The following is a 17518-nucleotide window of genomic DNA, read 5'->3' as shown; positions in this document are numbered from 1 at the left end:
ATATACGAGGAACTTTGGTAAGATTTTCAAAGAACTAGGTATGAAGGTGGTTTTTAAAACAAGTCATACACTACAGAGCCTTTTGGGAAGTCCAAAAGACAAAGAACTCGGAAAAGTCTGAAATTTACGAAATTGAATGCAAGTACTGCGATGCAAAATATTATGGACAAACTGATTACTACATGAGGACACATTGCAAAAATAAATTTAGATAGGCAATATTGTGAAAAAGATTTTCATAACAGTTAAATATATATTGTAAAATAATATATAGGCAAAATTGTAAAATTAATTTAAGTTGGTATACCTGTATGGGTGGTACACCTGGATGGTTTACCTTAATAGGATATCTATATAGCATAAATAACGTTAGCTTCGCGTTAGTTTCCAGTTAATCTTCCTCTTTGAAGATGATCACTTGGTGATCGAAACACGTGTCGAGGTATTGAAAATAACGATTTGGTGTTGGAAAAAAACTCCAGTAATATACACACTCTCCTATTGATGATAACTCCGGGCACTCGCATAGGACAGTCTCATCTTCCTGTTCACACATCCTTCATAGAGGTGTGTCCACTAGCCTCATATTATAGGTGTGTTTCCTTAGTTGACAGTGGCCAGTCAGAAATCTTACTGTTAAGCGTACATTTTTCCTGGTCATCGCCAGATATTTCTTCGGCGCCAGCTTCCCAGGGTCGACCAAGGTGATCCTTTCAAGATTCCATCCTTTGATTTCATCCCATCTCTTTAAAGATTGAGCATGTGTGTAACATTTGGCTAGTTCCACAATTGTCGAAGTTATCAGGCAGTAAGTGCATCTGGGTCCTAAAATTCTTAGTCCAGCCGCTTCTTTGGCTAAAGAGTCGGCAATGCGATAACCTTACTACTAGCGTGCCCTTTAACCCACCTCAGGATAATTTTATTATCTACCGAGGCTTTGGCTGAATCTTGGTGACACTCTAGTACTAGCCCTGAGGTTATCCATTGTCTGTTCAAGGCTAATGGGGCTTATCTGCTAACAGTGCAGATTGTTACGTTTTGCCAGAAATTCCTTTCCTTTTGTGGCGATTGAGATATGTGGCGATTCTGTTTGGGCCAGGCTGGTATTTTTTCCCATTCCCCACTTAAACCTTAGGCTTAGTGATCTGGAGTACACTCCACGTCCTGAGCATTATATGATATGGCTACATATATAGCACATCCAAACGGTGCTGTGTGATTTCTTCGTAGTGCTGCAATATGCACATCGTCGTGAACTTGTATGAACGGGCATATGCAAGTTCTTATCAAATTTCAATTCCTGTAGCACGATAGTTTTGAATTTGTTAGGTAAATTTTCATTACTTTGATTCCCCAAAAATAGCATCTATTAGGCCAGAAACCACAGAAAGTCATTTCACAAGGTCATTTCACTTGGTAGTTGAGACTTGAATATGATACATTAGTTCATCACTGTTGCATCCACAAAGTAACAAAATACTCGGTGCCACCATTTCCTTGATTTGCGATCTATTTCGTTAAGTGATTTTGAGATGTCAAACTTATCGACATAGCCCATGTGACAATTATAGTCATTAACAAGTAGTGTACATGTCTCTTACTCTCTAGAGCAGGGGTTTCCAACCTTTTTGAACCTACGTACCACTTGACTTTTTGAGAAATATTGACGTACCACCAGACCTAAATATTTTAATAAACGTATAATATTTACTCTTCTGAACGTGTTCAAAGGCTTTTTTGATTAAATTCCCGAGAAATCCTCATATTTAATGGTTATATTGTTTATTTATAACAGGCTTGTAATGAAGGAGGAATAAAAAGATTGAAATGGTATTAATTAACAGTTTTATTTATTACCCATAGGTCTAAAAATATACAAATGAAAAATTATTAAAATGTCAGCAAAAAATTAATCATCATACAAAATATACTTTTATGGTCTTTAGTGCGAAACTTGTTGTTGTTTGCCTGTGATTGAAATATCAACATTAGTAGTAATATACATTATCTTCACTCTCAAGTTCTCTTCAACACTTATTCTGCTTCTATATTTAGGTAATTATTATTAGGTAATTAGGTAATTATCGGAAAGAACTCTTTTGAATACATTGAAATTTGAAAAAATTAATACCATTGTTCAGAGAATTCCAAGATCTCCCAAACGATGTGCGACTCGCCCACTATTCCATATTGAAATTCCAAGGGTTTGTTCACCCCTCTGCTCCTGGGTTGAAGTGACGACGCTGTAAATGGGGAAAAACTGTCCTTCTCCCAATAAAAATCGACCTTTCTGAGCGTTTTTTCGAATTCGCAAGGTTAGTACCCAAAACCTCCATGTCAAATTTTCGATGGCCCACCCTGTATCAGTAGGACTATCTACGTCTTCTGGAATGATTTGTTCTGTTTGCTGTATAAATGGAGACGGCTTTGTACAGAATGTGGCATCGCTTGTCCATACTGTGGTCAGTCTTCATAGTTGTAGTTGCAATTGTGATAGAGGCATTTCATCTTCTGTGTTGCATCCATCAGTTTCTTTGGCTATGATACACAACTCTACGAGTTGTGTATCGTTACAAAAAGCTAAATCCTGAGTTCATAACGATAAGATGAGAAATTGAGATAATTAAAAATACCCAACGAAAACTTTTTTTCATCCTACACAAATAAAAAGAAATTGAAAAAATGGAAGGCGGATGATTATACCGTTAAAAATAATTCACAACACAACAAAGTTTTTGTTTCGGGGTTGAAATTAGATGATTTCAATGTATTTCCACGTGTTAAAACCGAAAGTGACCATAAAAATTATATATTATATATATATGTATATTGAGTTTTCAACAAATGAAATATTTCATCACCAACAGTTGGTACACATGTTTGTTTACATAACACCCCTCTCATCAGCTGTTCTTAAGTAGTAAACATAACCTATGTGAGTTTGTCAATTGTACGCACGTGGTTGCTATTGAAATTATCGTGTGAAGTTGATTTTTAAATTAATTTAAGTGCTGATTTGAAATGCCTCGAAAGTGTGTGAATTCTGTCGATAGCTTTTGCTATATATGTGGTGAAATAACATTTGAGGCTCAGAAACGTAAAATGACACCTATCGTTAAGACAGCCTATGAACAGTATTTTGGTGTGAAAGTTGGGGACCAAGATAAATCATGGGCTCCTCATATATGTTGTAATTCTTGTTCCGTCATATTGCGAGAGTGGCTGAAAAATAAAAACCGGGCAATGGCTTTTGCAGTACCTATGGTTTGGCGTGAGCCTACCAATCATACAGACAACTGTTATTTCTGCCTAACTCCTCCCATTAAGCAAGGTTTATCTATGAAGAAAAGAGGAACGGTTAAATACCCTAATCTCCCATCTGCTCTTTGGCCTGTACCACACTCAGACGATTTGCCAGTCACTTCTTCACCCCAAAACATTGAAATTTTAGAGGAAGGTGATGAAGACTGTTTAGAAGGAGCAACCCATCCTTCTACATCTTATGACCCTGATTTTGAGGTAAGCGATAGGTCTAGTGATCCGCACAGAATTAGTCAAGCAGAGTTGAGTGACCTTATAAGAGATCTTCGCTTGTTTAAGGAAAAGGCTGAGCTGTTAGGGTCAAGACTACAACAGTGGAATCTTCTAAAACATGATGTGAAAATATCTCAGTACAGACAGCGTCAAAAAGATTTGCTTCCTTTTTTTGAGAAAAAAGAAAACCTCGTAGTTTGTTCTGATGTTAATGGTTTGATGGACTGCTTGAATTTGGATCACACTCCATCTGAATGGAGACTGTTTATAGACTCTTCAAAACTAAGCTTAAAAGCTGTACTTCTGCCTAATGGAAATCAGCTACCCTCTATTCCTATAGGTCATGCAGTTCACATGAAGGAAACGTATATAAATATGAAAACACTTCTTCAATCAATCAAATATGAACAACACAAGTGGCACATCTGTGGTGATCTGATAGTCATTGCTATACTCCTAGGAATGCAATTAGGGTTCACCAAGTACTGCTGTTTTTTGTGTCTGTGGGACAGTCGGGATAGAAAATCTCACTATAAAAAAATGAACTGGCCTACACGAGACCTAAACCCTAATGAGAAAAATGTTGTTTACGAGCCTCTTGTAGATCCTGAGGATGTTCTCCTTCCCCCATTACATATTAAGTTGGGACTAATGAAAAACTTCGTGAAGGCCATGGACCAGGAAGGACAAGCTTTTAAGTACTTGAGAGCAAAGTTTCCCAGGTTGAGTGATGCTAAAGTCAAGGAAGGCATCTTTATTGGGCCTCAAATCCGTGAAATCGTAAATGATCCTGCTTTTGACATGATTTCAACAGGAAATGAAAAAAGAGCCTGGGAAGCCTTTAAGGGGGTTGTACATGGGTTTTTAGGTAACAAAAGAGATGATAACTTCACAGCATTGGTTAAAGAGCTTCTTCAAGCTTACCACCAACTTGGATGCAACATGTCCTTAAAAATTCATTTTCTTCACTCTCATCTTAATTTCTTCCCACAAAACTGTGGAGCTGTGAGTGACGAACATGGAGAAAAATTCCGTCAAGACATTGCCTTAATGGAACAGAGATATCAGGGCCGTTGGAATGAAGCAATGCTTGCAGACTACTGCTGGTCTGTGTGTAGGGATGCTCCAGAAGTGTTTTATAAAAGACAAGCTAAACGACAGCGATCTTACAATGAATCGGATGGACTTAATTAAAATTTGGTGGTACAAACTTTTTTTATTTGTCAAAACACTAAGAATAATGTTTTTTTATTAATTTTGTACTTAAAATATTCTAAAAGAAACATAACAATATTGTTTTATGTACTTTCACTTTTCACGTATAGTATAACTACTCTTTAAGATTAAGTACTGTGTATCTCAAAAACCAGAGCTAATAAAAATTTATTGTAATTTTCGTTTTTATCACCCCAAAATTAGTAGAAATTGACTAATTTAGTGTAGGAAACATTCAAAAAATATTTTTTGTTGTGTTGTATAATTTATTCGATGAAACTTTGAACCGGATTTCGTCTAATCTGATAAAAAGTTATCGCTAACCAAAATTAAGCTTTGGTATCGATAATATTTGGGGAAACTGGGAAAGGCTAGTGTAAATCCGGTTTTCAATAGTGGTGCAGTGAAAATGGCAAATATAACAATATCAGGAGAGTACGTTTTGGAAAGAAATGAAGGATTTTACGAATATTTAGTTGCACAAGGTACGTGAAAAAAGAAAATTTCTAAGAAACGGTGGATACGATACAGAATCGAAATGATACGATCAATAAAATGAGTAAAAAATTATGTTGAACAGTTTTATTAAAAAAAATAGGATGTAGGTAATGTACTAAGAACTAAAAAATAATTCGGGAGATCCTAGGTAGCAGTCGTCACACCACTTTCCCCAGTAATCTACGATAGCTGCGGTCATCTTGGATTTACAATAATACAGAATTCATCAAATTGTTTTGTCATCAAAACTAAATGCGTGTTGCAGTTACTAAGTTTGACCGAAACAAACAAACAAAGAGGGTAAGCTAACTAAAACTGTTTGAAAAGTATATAATGCTCTGACGATAGAAATTTGGAAATGAAATGACATATAAAACGTACTTCATATCGTACCTACATCATGAATTTATGTCCAACTGAGTCATTGTGAAGGTACTGTCTGAAAAGCAGAGTCCAATGAAATTTCAAGATTCAAGGAAATAATTATTCTGCTTGTCTAAAGAAATAAACTTCAAACGTTCAAGCCAGTCTCGAATATACCTACACAGTAGGTTGAATGGACTGACGCCTATCAGTGCAGGAATCTTCACAGAAAATTTCCTGCATATGCAATTGGCAATACAACTGAAAGAGTCGACCTTCACTTTTTGAACGAACACACTTGCAGACCGGATTCAGGCTCATTAGCCACTCATCAGTGCAAGATAGTGGCCATCATCGACCTAAAGTCAATTATATTCCATAATTGAAAATAGGAATTCTTTCAGAGTATTTCATTCCTCTTCCTAAGTTGGAGCGAACAACAAAATGTCACTCCATCTAGTGGACGAGGTACTAATCAAGTGCATATCCGAAACTTTCTTATTAGTCAGTGGGCTATGCTTGAAGACTGGCAGTAAACAAATCTAAAGAAATGGACATCATCGATGATGGCCACTATCTTGCACTGATGATCGGCTAATGAGCCTGAAATCAGTGTGCCCGTTCCAAAATTGAAGGTCGACTCTGTCCGTTGTATTGCCAATTGCATGTGCAGGAAATTTTCTGTGAAGATTCCTGCACCGACGCCTGTTGGATATAATCCAACGCCCTTTGGGGTATTAGCTAGGGCAGTAGTTATTTTTTGATAGACGTCAGTCCATTCAACCTACTGTGTAGGTATTGAGATTTGTTTACTGCCACTCTTCAAGCATAGCCCACTGACTTATAAGAAAATATTCTGCTTGTATTGTCAAAAATTCTCGAGAGATTCATGTAGTTACAAATTGAAAACAAGCTTTTCAACTTTTCCCTGTTGCCTTCTACTCAATCGGGATTTTGGAAAGGGCATAGCTGTGCAACCGCTCTTCTACATATCAAGGATAAAGTAATGAAGCAATATATGAAAACAATTGTATGGTGTCAGTCCTACTAGCTTCCAGCCAGGCGTTTGATACTATCAGTCAAAATCTTTTGTTAGGTATTCTGGAATATATTGATTTTTCTGCCAAAGCTCTGACATTTTTTATGGACTATTTGAAAAATAAACAGCAGATGTTGGTAAAGAGACCTGCAGCTGAGATATCTCAGCTCGTCCCTTCACTGTTCTCCATGTACACTTTTTACTTACTACGGTCTATTCACGATTGTACATACGCTGAATGCACCGTACACTGGATGCACCTGACTGGCTGAAACTCAAATACATTACAGCTTTCCGGCGAAAATGTTAGGAAATGCGTATGACATTGTCGGTGCAGGTATGAATAGATTTGCCGAACTAGCAATCGACCACTGTTTAGTTATGAACCTCAGTGAAACAAATGTAATGATCTTTGGTTCAATGAAAGATATCAACGTTCCATAGCGATTAGCTCTGCGAATATCTGCATTCAAAATGATACACTAAATTTGAGATTTGAAGAATCTGAAAATCCGTACCTTAGATAAATTTTTGGTAGTAATCGGTGACAGAGGAGCCCATTTAAAATTCAAAAAATCGAGTGGTTGAACGTGGAGTAAAGAAGGTTATTTCAACTGCCTGATTTCTCCATGAAACTTATATTTTCCCATAAAAAATCACATATCATAAGACTACAGATGAAACGGATATCTGGTAACTATCTGGCATCCGACCTATCCGGCGGCTCAAATACTATCCGGCGTATATATACGCCGCTAGTATAGTATACTATACTAGCGTATATCCGGTCGAATACTGGGTATGAAAACAAGTCCGGTGAATTGATTGCTTCATTTGGTGAGTACCGTTCAAGAAATACAATCAACTCAGAAAATCAATCGGTACCCTTCAGAGTTGATTGGAAGAACATTTTCCATGATGCATTTCATTACGGATGATAAACTTCGCCCTGTATGTCACTTGATAGTTTACGTTAAGTTTGTTTTATATGAAATGATGAAGACGATATTATTATTGTTATTGTCGTTTTTAACACAAACATCAAGCTTGAACCTGATCATCACCAAAACATTGTAACCACGATCCAGACTACCCTTCTATTGAACTCACTGTTTGGATAAAATGAATGGAAATCAACCTAATATTGCTATTAAGAATATAAAGTTCAACACCAGCTTCATTATTTGCCCTTATGTTTACCTAACTCAAGTGTGCGTTAACTTGCAGTTCTCTATACAGAGCGAGTCTCTAAATTGGAACAAATTCACTAAATCAAAGGTGTTGTTTCTTTTTAGAAATATGCTCGGACACGTCGATTAGTATTTTGAAATGCTCTTATTTTCATGCAAAAAAAATTTTACAGTGTGTCTCAAATATGAGATATGACTTCATCGATAAATTTTTTGAATGACAACCCTGTTTTTCAATGACTTTTATTGAAGGATTCATCAAGTTGCACATGCATGCCAATTTTTCACTCCTGGTCCTTTAAAATATTTTTAACAAACATTATCTAATTCCAGAAATGAATTCAATTCAATAGTTTTTCTTCAATTAATGCTTAAAATGTCAGGTATACCTGACAGTGACATTGTCATAAAAAAGTTATCAAAAAAAAGTAAGTTAGTCGTTTCACAGTTTCTTGTTCGCCATTAGTAAAATGCCGTACTTAACTCAAACACATAAGATTGAAAGAACACAAAATGAAGTTACCCATTGATTCAGAGAGAAGTATCCTGATTTACCACCCATTTCGCGTAAGCAAGATCGAAAAACAGTTCCGGGAAAATGGTCAAAGAAAATCTCCATGTCCCCACTAGGCAGATAGCTGGGGAACTCGAAATTAGCCAGTCTTCAGAGTGGCAAGAGTTTTTAAAGCTGAAAAATTTCATCCATATACAATAACAATCCTCCATAAACTCACCGATGATGATCCAGATAGAAGACTCCAGTTTTGCGAACAAATGATGGATCTACTAGACAGGAATGTTGTAGAGAAAGAAAACGTTCTTTTTTCTGACGAATCAACGTTTATGTTGAATGGTGTGGTGAATCGTCAAAATTGTCGTTATTGGGCAGACAGAAACCCACACTGGATGAGCGAAGGCCACACTCAACATCCAGAAAAAGTCAGTGTTTGGGCAGGGATCGTTGGTGATCGAGTTATAGGGCCGATTTTCTTCTAAGAAAATCTTACTGGAGCAAGATATTTAGAATTCTTGCAGGAGGACCTAGTTCCGAATTTAGTTATTTTATTCCCATGTCCTATAGAAGCTGACGTCCCGAATAGAAACATCTGGTTTCAATAGGACAGCGCGCCTCCTTATTTTGCAAGACCTGTCCGTGACTACCTGAATGATGTATTTCCAGGCAGATGGATTGGCAGAAGAGGACCCTGTGAATGGCCCCCTAGGTCTCCGGATCTAATACCTTTGATTTAGTGAATTTGTTCCATGTTAGAGACTCGCACTGTCTAAAACTGTTAAGTCAGTATTGTGACGCCCGAACTTTTCGACTTCTGGCAATATTTACTAGGATTGGTCCATCTTGAAACATCCATATTTTTTTCGCAGTATGATAAGAATCAGTTTTTAGATCACAGCAATTATGACCTACGTTTACGATGTAAAGATATTTCCTTTGTCGCTTGAGAGAACAGTTTTATCCACAATCAGTGAACCGCAGTGAACTAGATAAAAATTATCAAAAACTCAGATGGACGTAATCATTTGAACTGTTAGTTCATGAGATGAATTCATTTTTAATTTCGATCAACTCACTGTGGAGACACCTAAATACAAAATTGCCAATTCCAAAGTTATTCAATGTAAAAACTGCGAGTATTTTCTTCATAACAATTTATTTTGTACCTCATCTTGAGGAAAATGGAACTATTTTTGTAGAGAATTCAACATGCTGAAGTTGTTATCTCTAAAGTAATGATTCATGATAACGGCAATGCAGAACGTGAAACACATGTTATAAAAGTATGGCCACCTCTCGTATCAGCACACTCAAAGGGAAATTTTTATCCTGAAAATTGAAATAACGTAATATTTTCATATATACGTGTTACAAAGTGCATAATTCTTATCTGCTGATCTAATGATCTGCATGATTGACATTATCTTGAAAACGTGTTAACCATGTTGATTTCGAATAGGGCTTGAGATATTATTAAAAGTTGATTATCATCTTTTTCTGTCGAGACCCACAGTGGGTCTTACGAGAGTGCTACAGTATCGATATTCGACGATAAAAAAATGAAATAAATAGTTCTTGAAGCATTTTTTTATTTCGAATCCAATGCAACGGTAGAAAATTTTTAGATAATGGGTCAAAATACTGCTACAAAATTATTGCTACATCTAGACACTGCAAAATAAGACTTTCGTGAAAATCAAGAAAATTTGCATACAGGGCATTCCAACGATATGAAAATCATTCCTCCTATTTTTTCAGTGGTATGGAGGGTCTGTAATTTATTTCGTTCTCGTTCATTTTAATGAGGAAATCAACAACAAAGAATATCATTGGAAACAAAATCAACAGATAAATTGTTCAAAATGACCTCCATCTAGTTCCATACAATATTACAGTCTACTCTTGAAATCGTTCCATACATTATGCTGTCCGGAGTCATCAATCGGCATTCCCGAACAATTCTCTGTCGCAGGTCTTCTAGATTTGTAGTTACAATAGAGTACACTTTCAACTTCAGGTGTCCCCACAGAAAGAAGTCCCTCGGTGTGAGATCGGGTGATCTAGCTGGCCACCTCACTGAACCCCTTCTGCCGATCCAACACATTGGAAAATGTTCGTACAAAATGTGAGTGCATATCTAAGGGTCTTATTCCTTAGCAGCACTCTTTCTATTCAATGAAAAGGAGCAAATGCAGACGGCCGCTCTTCGTCGGTTGGCACTATGGGTTCGTTTACAATCAAAAGTATATCATTGTACAGTAATTGACTGGTCAAAAAAATAGGAGGGGCGCCACTGCAACTTTTAAAATATCAAAGAGTACTTACTTGGGATGTTGACCAACCGAGTAATGACTAAATAGTTATACCCAAAACTATAAGAGACTTTACCATATGATGTTATCAAATTGATGAGTGTTAATCAATAAATAAATAAAACATAGTAGAACATACGAACATTTAATATTAATAACTCTTCAATGGTTCAGAGTAAAAGTTCCCAGAAATAAGACTTGTAATTCTAATAATAATATTCAAAATTAGATACTTCAAAAGGTTAATTGATTAGGTAGAAGATGATTTAGGAAATTAATTTCCCAGCGTATAGTACTATGTGGTGGTTTACATATATTCGTTGAAAAACATATATTTCAACCTGAGTGTATCTAGATTGAATGTGTATTAAAAATGTAAATGGTAGGATTTTATCCTGTATAAAAAATATATAAGTAAAACCTGTTCCTCTGGCGACAGCACTTTGATAACTGAGTACGGAATCCCAGGCCGACCAGGACTGCGGTGATGAGTGGAGCGATACTACGATAGCTTTATTCTCTCTGAGTGTAATCAAATGTTCGTCGGGCTGAACATGGAGTGTACACTTCGGGCAAGTGAGCCCTATTGGAACCATAATACCAAAAATATCCTTGAAATGTAGACGAGGGGTCAAACCAGAGCTTAGGAGATAACCAACCAGAACAGAAACCGTGACAATTCCCTGGGTGAAAATCCCCCTATGAATGATTTTTTTTAGAAACTGTCCTATATTGTCGCTAGCAAGAGAACAATGAAAAGAAAAGTAGAGAAACTCACCTTCCGTGAAGGGTTTTATCTTGTAGCAAAAAGGCGTTGGCGTGGTACAAAGTATTCAAACACCAAATTGTCGTAAATGTTCAATATATGCCTCTATCAAAAGCCAGGACGTAGTGGTTGATAATAAGATGGGTAGAACGAAATATCCACTAAAGATCATTTAACAAATTCAGGATTCGTCAGCCGAACAAAACCAGAAACACCTCTAGGGCAGACACCTGTCGTTTTCGCGAAATCTACCATCCTAACTGATCAGAAAAGAATTCCTTTTTTTCTTCTTCTTTTCGGAAGATAAGGTACTAGCGTTTTGACCTATCAATATTTGCATGTTCCATGCATAAAAGACCAATCTGAACAGAATAAAGTGATGATATGTTTGGTTGTATCTGGGGTCAGACACCCCCTGAAGCTAAATTGGCTACACTGACGAAAAAATGAAACACTTGACAGTCGAAATATCATCAAACAGCTGACAATTGAAATTAAACAGAAAATACCAACAGAAACTTTCAACTTGAACACACTCCTTGTGAAACTTATCCATAACCAGAACATTCGAGATAAGCAATAGGATTTTTATGAGGTTTCTATGGCTGAGGTTAGACAACCAACTTTACATATCTATTTTTGTTATTTTCACGTTTGCTGAGGGTAGATCACCACGGAGTGACATCTATGTTGCTCTAAAACTTTTTTATTTATTAACAAAATGAAGTAGAGAAAATTTACATGCTACAAAATGTTGAAAAACAAATTTTAGTGAATCTAAAAAAAATCTCACTTCCACAACTCAATATCAAATTGGAGATAATGAAACAGTTTGTGAAAGCTTCAGACAAAGAAGGAGACTGTTTCAAGTATCTTTCTGAAAAGTTTCCTGGTCTCTCCGTCGCTAAACTAAAAGAAGGAGTCTTTGTTGAGCCTGACATAAGAAATCTTTTAAAATATGAAAGCTTTGTCACTAAAATAGAAATGAAAGAAAAAATGCCTGGAATTCATTCAAATTTGTTATAACAGGCTTTCTTGGAAACAAAAAAGACCCAAACTAAAAAACTTTGGTTGCTGAAAACTACAAAATGTTGGGCTGCAACATGAGTGTCAAAGTCCATTTCCTTCACTCACATCTGGACTACTTTCCCGAAAATCTAGTGGCTGTAAATGAGAAACAAGGAGAACGGTTCCATCGAGACATAAAAGAATGGAACGCAGATACCAAGGTCGGTGGAATGTTAACATGATGGCAGACTACTGTTGGATGTTAAAAAGGGAAAATTCACAAGAACACAGCCAAAAAAGTACCAAAAGACTTATAATCACTTTGCAAACACTTGTGTATCACTATTATGATTAGTTCAGCTATGTAGCAGTTTTTTGCTTTAACTTCATGTTAAAATAATAAAAATATATCCACAATTCCTCGTTTTTTTCTATTTTTCAATTATTTCATCCTCATTTCGTAGGCAAACCTTACGTGATAGATAAAAACAAATGTCATTTTTGAAATCAGCGCAAAAAACTACATTAAGATCAGTTAACGAAATCAAAACAATTTTTCAAAAAGTTTTTTTTGCAAACCTGTGTAATATGATTACCAAGAATACCGACCCAATCATTCAATTTTTGTGTAGTTTGTGAATGTGTTTATATCACCAAGTGAGAATTCAGAACGCTCCAGTAACGACAATTATGTCTATTCACTTCATCATTCATCATGAAAAAACCTCCGTCTGAAAAACATGTACAATAGGTTTGGATTATTGGCCAATTTCTCGCTGAACACCTCACAAAACTGAAGTCAACGATCAGGATCATCTTCGTTTACTTCCTGAACTAGCCTTATTTTGAAAGGATGGAATTTTTAAGCTATCAAAATCCGAAAAACTCTAGTAGCTGATACACTATCAGCTCTAGCTACTTGTCTGATAGATTGTCGATTATCCATTTGTACATGTCCTATAACTGCAACTTCAACTCCATCATTTCGGATAGGACGAAATACTTCATGTTTTCTGTTGTGAAAATAACCTGAAGTTCGAAATTTATCCATTTACTGTTTAACGTAGTGATAGCTCACGTTGTGTTCTGGATGATTCGTATCATAAATTCTTGCAGCAGCTTTAGCACATTCATTATTTCCATAATAGGTTGTAACAATTTCTATTCTCTCTTCAGTAGAATGAACCATATTGGAACACAGTGAACAAGAAGACACTTAATCCGTTGATTGTGTTGCCATTGATATTATTTTTGTTGATTTCCTTAATGAAATGAGCGACAGAGAATTTTCTGTTTTTTCTTGAATGAAACATTCAACATTGAATTTCCAAATGAAAACTGAACCATTTAAAAAAAATACAAAAGCCCCATGCCATTGAAAAAAATATAGAAATATCTTTCGAATATAGTTGTCTTATCAATATTTTCTACAAGTCTCATTTTTTTGTCAGGTATCACTGCAGATAAAGCTAAAGCAACTGATTTGGTGAGGCCTGTTATGAAAATATCGGTTGAAGGTGAAGATATAATTTTCTCAACTGAATTTGGATCTTCAAACATATCATCAGTTCTGAAATTGAAGCAAGAGGTGGAAGAGCGAATTGGTTTGGATATGATTGTTAAGGTATTCCTTTTCGATAAGTTTGAGTCGAATTAATACCTCGGTATTTCATCGAATATACATAACCATGTTTTGGATACTATATTTTTTCCAGTAGAGCTACACAGAAATAGATGGGAATCGAATCACAATCCATTCCGTAGGTCCTAATGGCGAGGTAGGAAGAAGAAACTTTGAGTTCAAGGAAAATGAAATGATTATGGTAAGTAGTCAGGAAATTCAACATCTCTCTTGATAATTTGTTCACATACTTGTATACCTCCGCTTAGCTTAGTTAAAGAATAGAACGGTTGAAGATGATCGTGATAGACCTAGGGAAAGTGAAAAAGAATTGAAAATCTTAACAAAGCAAAGGCATTCAGTTTTGTTGCAAGCTAGCTTGTCCTCAGATCAATATTTTTTCTATAAATAAGTGGTACCATATTTACCAAAGCTGTCCAATCATTCATCATATCACCTGTCTATAAGGAATATATGACTGGATGTGTTCTGATATTCAGGCTGTGGAATGTTTTAGAGGAAGTCCGTATTCTATCGTATTAATCTCATAGATGTGTATTACTGGAGACTTTTCCCAACATCAAACAGTTATTTGAACACCTCGAAACGAGTTTTGATCACCAAGTGATCATCTTCAAGAGGAAGATCAAGCAACCTCATACATGAGGTTGCTTTCCTGTTGAGGAAGACATATTGGAACGACAAGGATATCCATCGACTGAACTCTTTGTTAATTACAATTTTCTCCAGAAATTTACTAGGATGAAATTGTTATTATCTTTCCAAAATAGGCCTTATCCAAATCACACACAAAACATTGGCAAAAAACTACATGAATTGAACTTCGAAATGCTTTAACATCCTCAATATTCGCCAGATTTGGCTCCCAGCGACTACTGGCTGTTTTGCAGACCTCAAAAAAATGCTCACCGGTGAAAAATTCCGTTTGAATGAAGAGCTTATTGCTGAAACTGAGGCCTATTTTAAGGCAAAAAAATCGTTCAACAAAAGTTATTTGAAATCTATGTTAGAGCGGCTCTCTAATGTGGCTTTGTCATTAGGTCTCCACCGCATTTCAGATAATAGCTCTCAACGGACCCAAAATGAGCAGACATTAATATATTTACATTCACAGAAATGTTACGTAGTTGATAAACGATTGTGTTATCAATTATCTTGAAAGTAGCCGATGTCTATTTTTCCATAGCAACAACGTGTTTCGTTATCAGTCAATATTGCACTTTGATGAATGATTGTATCATTGTTGATTCTATGTTATCAATTTAAAAATCGTACAAAATCATCACTTCAATTTTTTATATTATTTTCATTGCTGTTGGATACAGAAAAACACTCAAAATCAGATAGCCTTATCATCAGAGAAATAAATTATCTCTACTAACAACGTGAAAGAGTAATATCTGCCTTGATTCATCATGTGCAGATGTTGAATTCTGCCATTTTTAGGTTAGGTTAGTATCTCTTGTACTTAGTAACTTTTCAATAAAAGCATTTATTATTATTATTATTTTTATTATAAATGTCAATCACTTGGTGGATGATTCAAAAATACTTCAACGACTTCTCAAGTAGTCTAATGAATTATACATGTTTTTCATCAGAAAGTGTAGGTTGTCAAAAACATCATTTTATTTTCCAGACACTTTCCAGTGACAAGCCCAACATCCCAGAAGCCAAGCGATACTACAATCGAATGCCATCTCATTTGTCATAAATTATCTCGAATTATGTAATCAATATATATATTTCTTTGTATTATTATCATTATTATTCAATAACTGTTAGTCAGCATAACTATTCAAACATATGAAATTCGGAACAGATAACGATAAAAAATGGTACACTCGAAATAGTATATTATGCAACAATCATGTAATGATGGTTATTAAGACACGAGCATTAACCGGGATACGAAACGAGCCGAAGGCGAGTTTTGTATGGTATATGCGAGTGTATTAATAACCATTACATGAGAGTTGCATACGCTATTTTTTCTAAACCCGATAAATAATGAAAAACTATAAATATTATATTTGTATTGAACACATTTACAGTAATTAACTCATATTTTTTTAAAAAAACACAAACTTAATGGTATTATCATGGATATATGAAAACTATAAAGATTCCAATTATATTTATATCGAATATAACAACTGTAATCAATCTGATCTTTTAAAAATATTGGAGTCGATGGTATTCCTTCTATATCGCTGTTTTCAGACATTTTGATAATATAGGTAGGTAATATGAAAACTGATTTTGACAAATAAAGCAATTAGTTACTTAGGTTAGAATCTAGGACAAACAAAGGAACAGGATTCTTGATTGAAAAATTGTGGGTTTCTATTGGTTGATAATCTGTATAGTTATGAAAAATCTGTATCATAATGGATATCATTATGAAACGGATTATGGTCATATAAGTGTATTGTTAGAGTACGGGTGTAGAAAAAACTAAATTATAAATCAATTTTCACAATTCCAGTAGTTGTTCAGAGCATTTTTGAAAGCATTAATTGATGAACCACGAGCTTAGCGCATATTTGTCTTTGGCAAACTGAGGATTGCTCTAATATATATTTTGTAAATTTTGGATAATATTTCAGGAGACATTTTGAAAAAAGTTATCATGTAAGATAGGCGGTTAACTTTTGTATAGTTTTCCAATGCGAGTTTTCCAGTTTAGATAAAGGCTTATCATAACATCGAGATCTTTTGAGTGCTTCATGGGTCTTAAAGAAACGCTCTTGATAAAATACTGCATTTTTGGGTTACCACAACGAAGATGGGAAACTTTCCCTCATTCAGATTCAGGAACCACTTTTGTCACCACATTTCTACTCGCTGAAGGTCACCGACCAGTATATTTCCTTTCAGGATTGGATTTGTATACCATTTTGTATCACATCATTAACGAACATATTGATAAACAGTGGGCCAATTACAGATCCCTGGTGAATACCACCTGCTGCTGAGGATCGTTTCTGTAGTTGGTCATCTATTCGAAAACGGCAAAACATATTAGATGAAAAATCTCGATCGCTTCGTAGCAGGGGGTCAGTAACACTAAACTGCTGTAGTTTATATAGTAGTCTTCCATGCAAGATCCTGTCGAATATGTTTTTGAAGTCAAGGTGGATAACATCGACATGATGAAACACGTCAAGCTCAAAAGACCAGTGGCTGACACAATGTAGTAAATTCAAAATGGTGGATCGACCGTAAAGAAACCCAGGTTGCTGGTTTTCGGGTACTCCAGTCTCTAAGAAAAAAATACTCAGTTCCTCGGTTGCTCTCATCTCCATGCCTTTGCAGAGAAGGCACGTCGAGATAATTTGACGATAGTTTAAAGGATCCAAACCGTCTTCATTTCTAAAGATAGGTATTATTACAACAAACACAATCTGAGAGGTTTCAGTACGTGCTGCGGTAGA

At 35.6% G+C, this 17518-nt stretch overlaps 1 protein-coding gene across 1 annotated transcript; it reads left to right on the top strand.

Annotated features, from left to right (window-relative positions):
- Positions 1–5084: 5084 nt before the first annotated feature.
- On the top strand, positions 5085–15836 carry LOC111507272 (sodium/calcium exchanger regulatory protein 1). Its single transcript, XM_023162566.2, has 4 exons — positions 5085–5234; positions 13891–14063; positions 14158–14262; positions 15721–15836. Exons 1-4 carry the CDS (start codon positions 5159–5161, stop codon positions 15793–15795), a joined length of 429 nt encoding a protein of 142 aa, XP_023018334.2. The 5' UTR covers positions 5085–5158; the 3' UTR covers positions 15796–15836.
- The last annotated feature ends 1682 nt before the right edge of the window (positions 15837–17518 follow it).

Source organism: Leptinotarsa decemlineata, unplaced genomic scaffold (genome assembly GCF_025532065.1).
Source record: "Leptinotarsa decemlineata unplaced genomic scaffold, Ldec_3_MD MMD2_tig00026361_RagTag_RagTag, whole genome shotgun sequence".
NCBI classification, from domain to species: Eukaryota; Metazoa; Arthropoda; class Insecta; order Coleoptera; family Chrysomelidae; genus Leptinotarsa; species Leptinotarsa decemlineata.
Note: the sequence above shows the minus strand (reverse complement) of the source record. Positions and strands in the feature narration are given on the sequence as shown.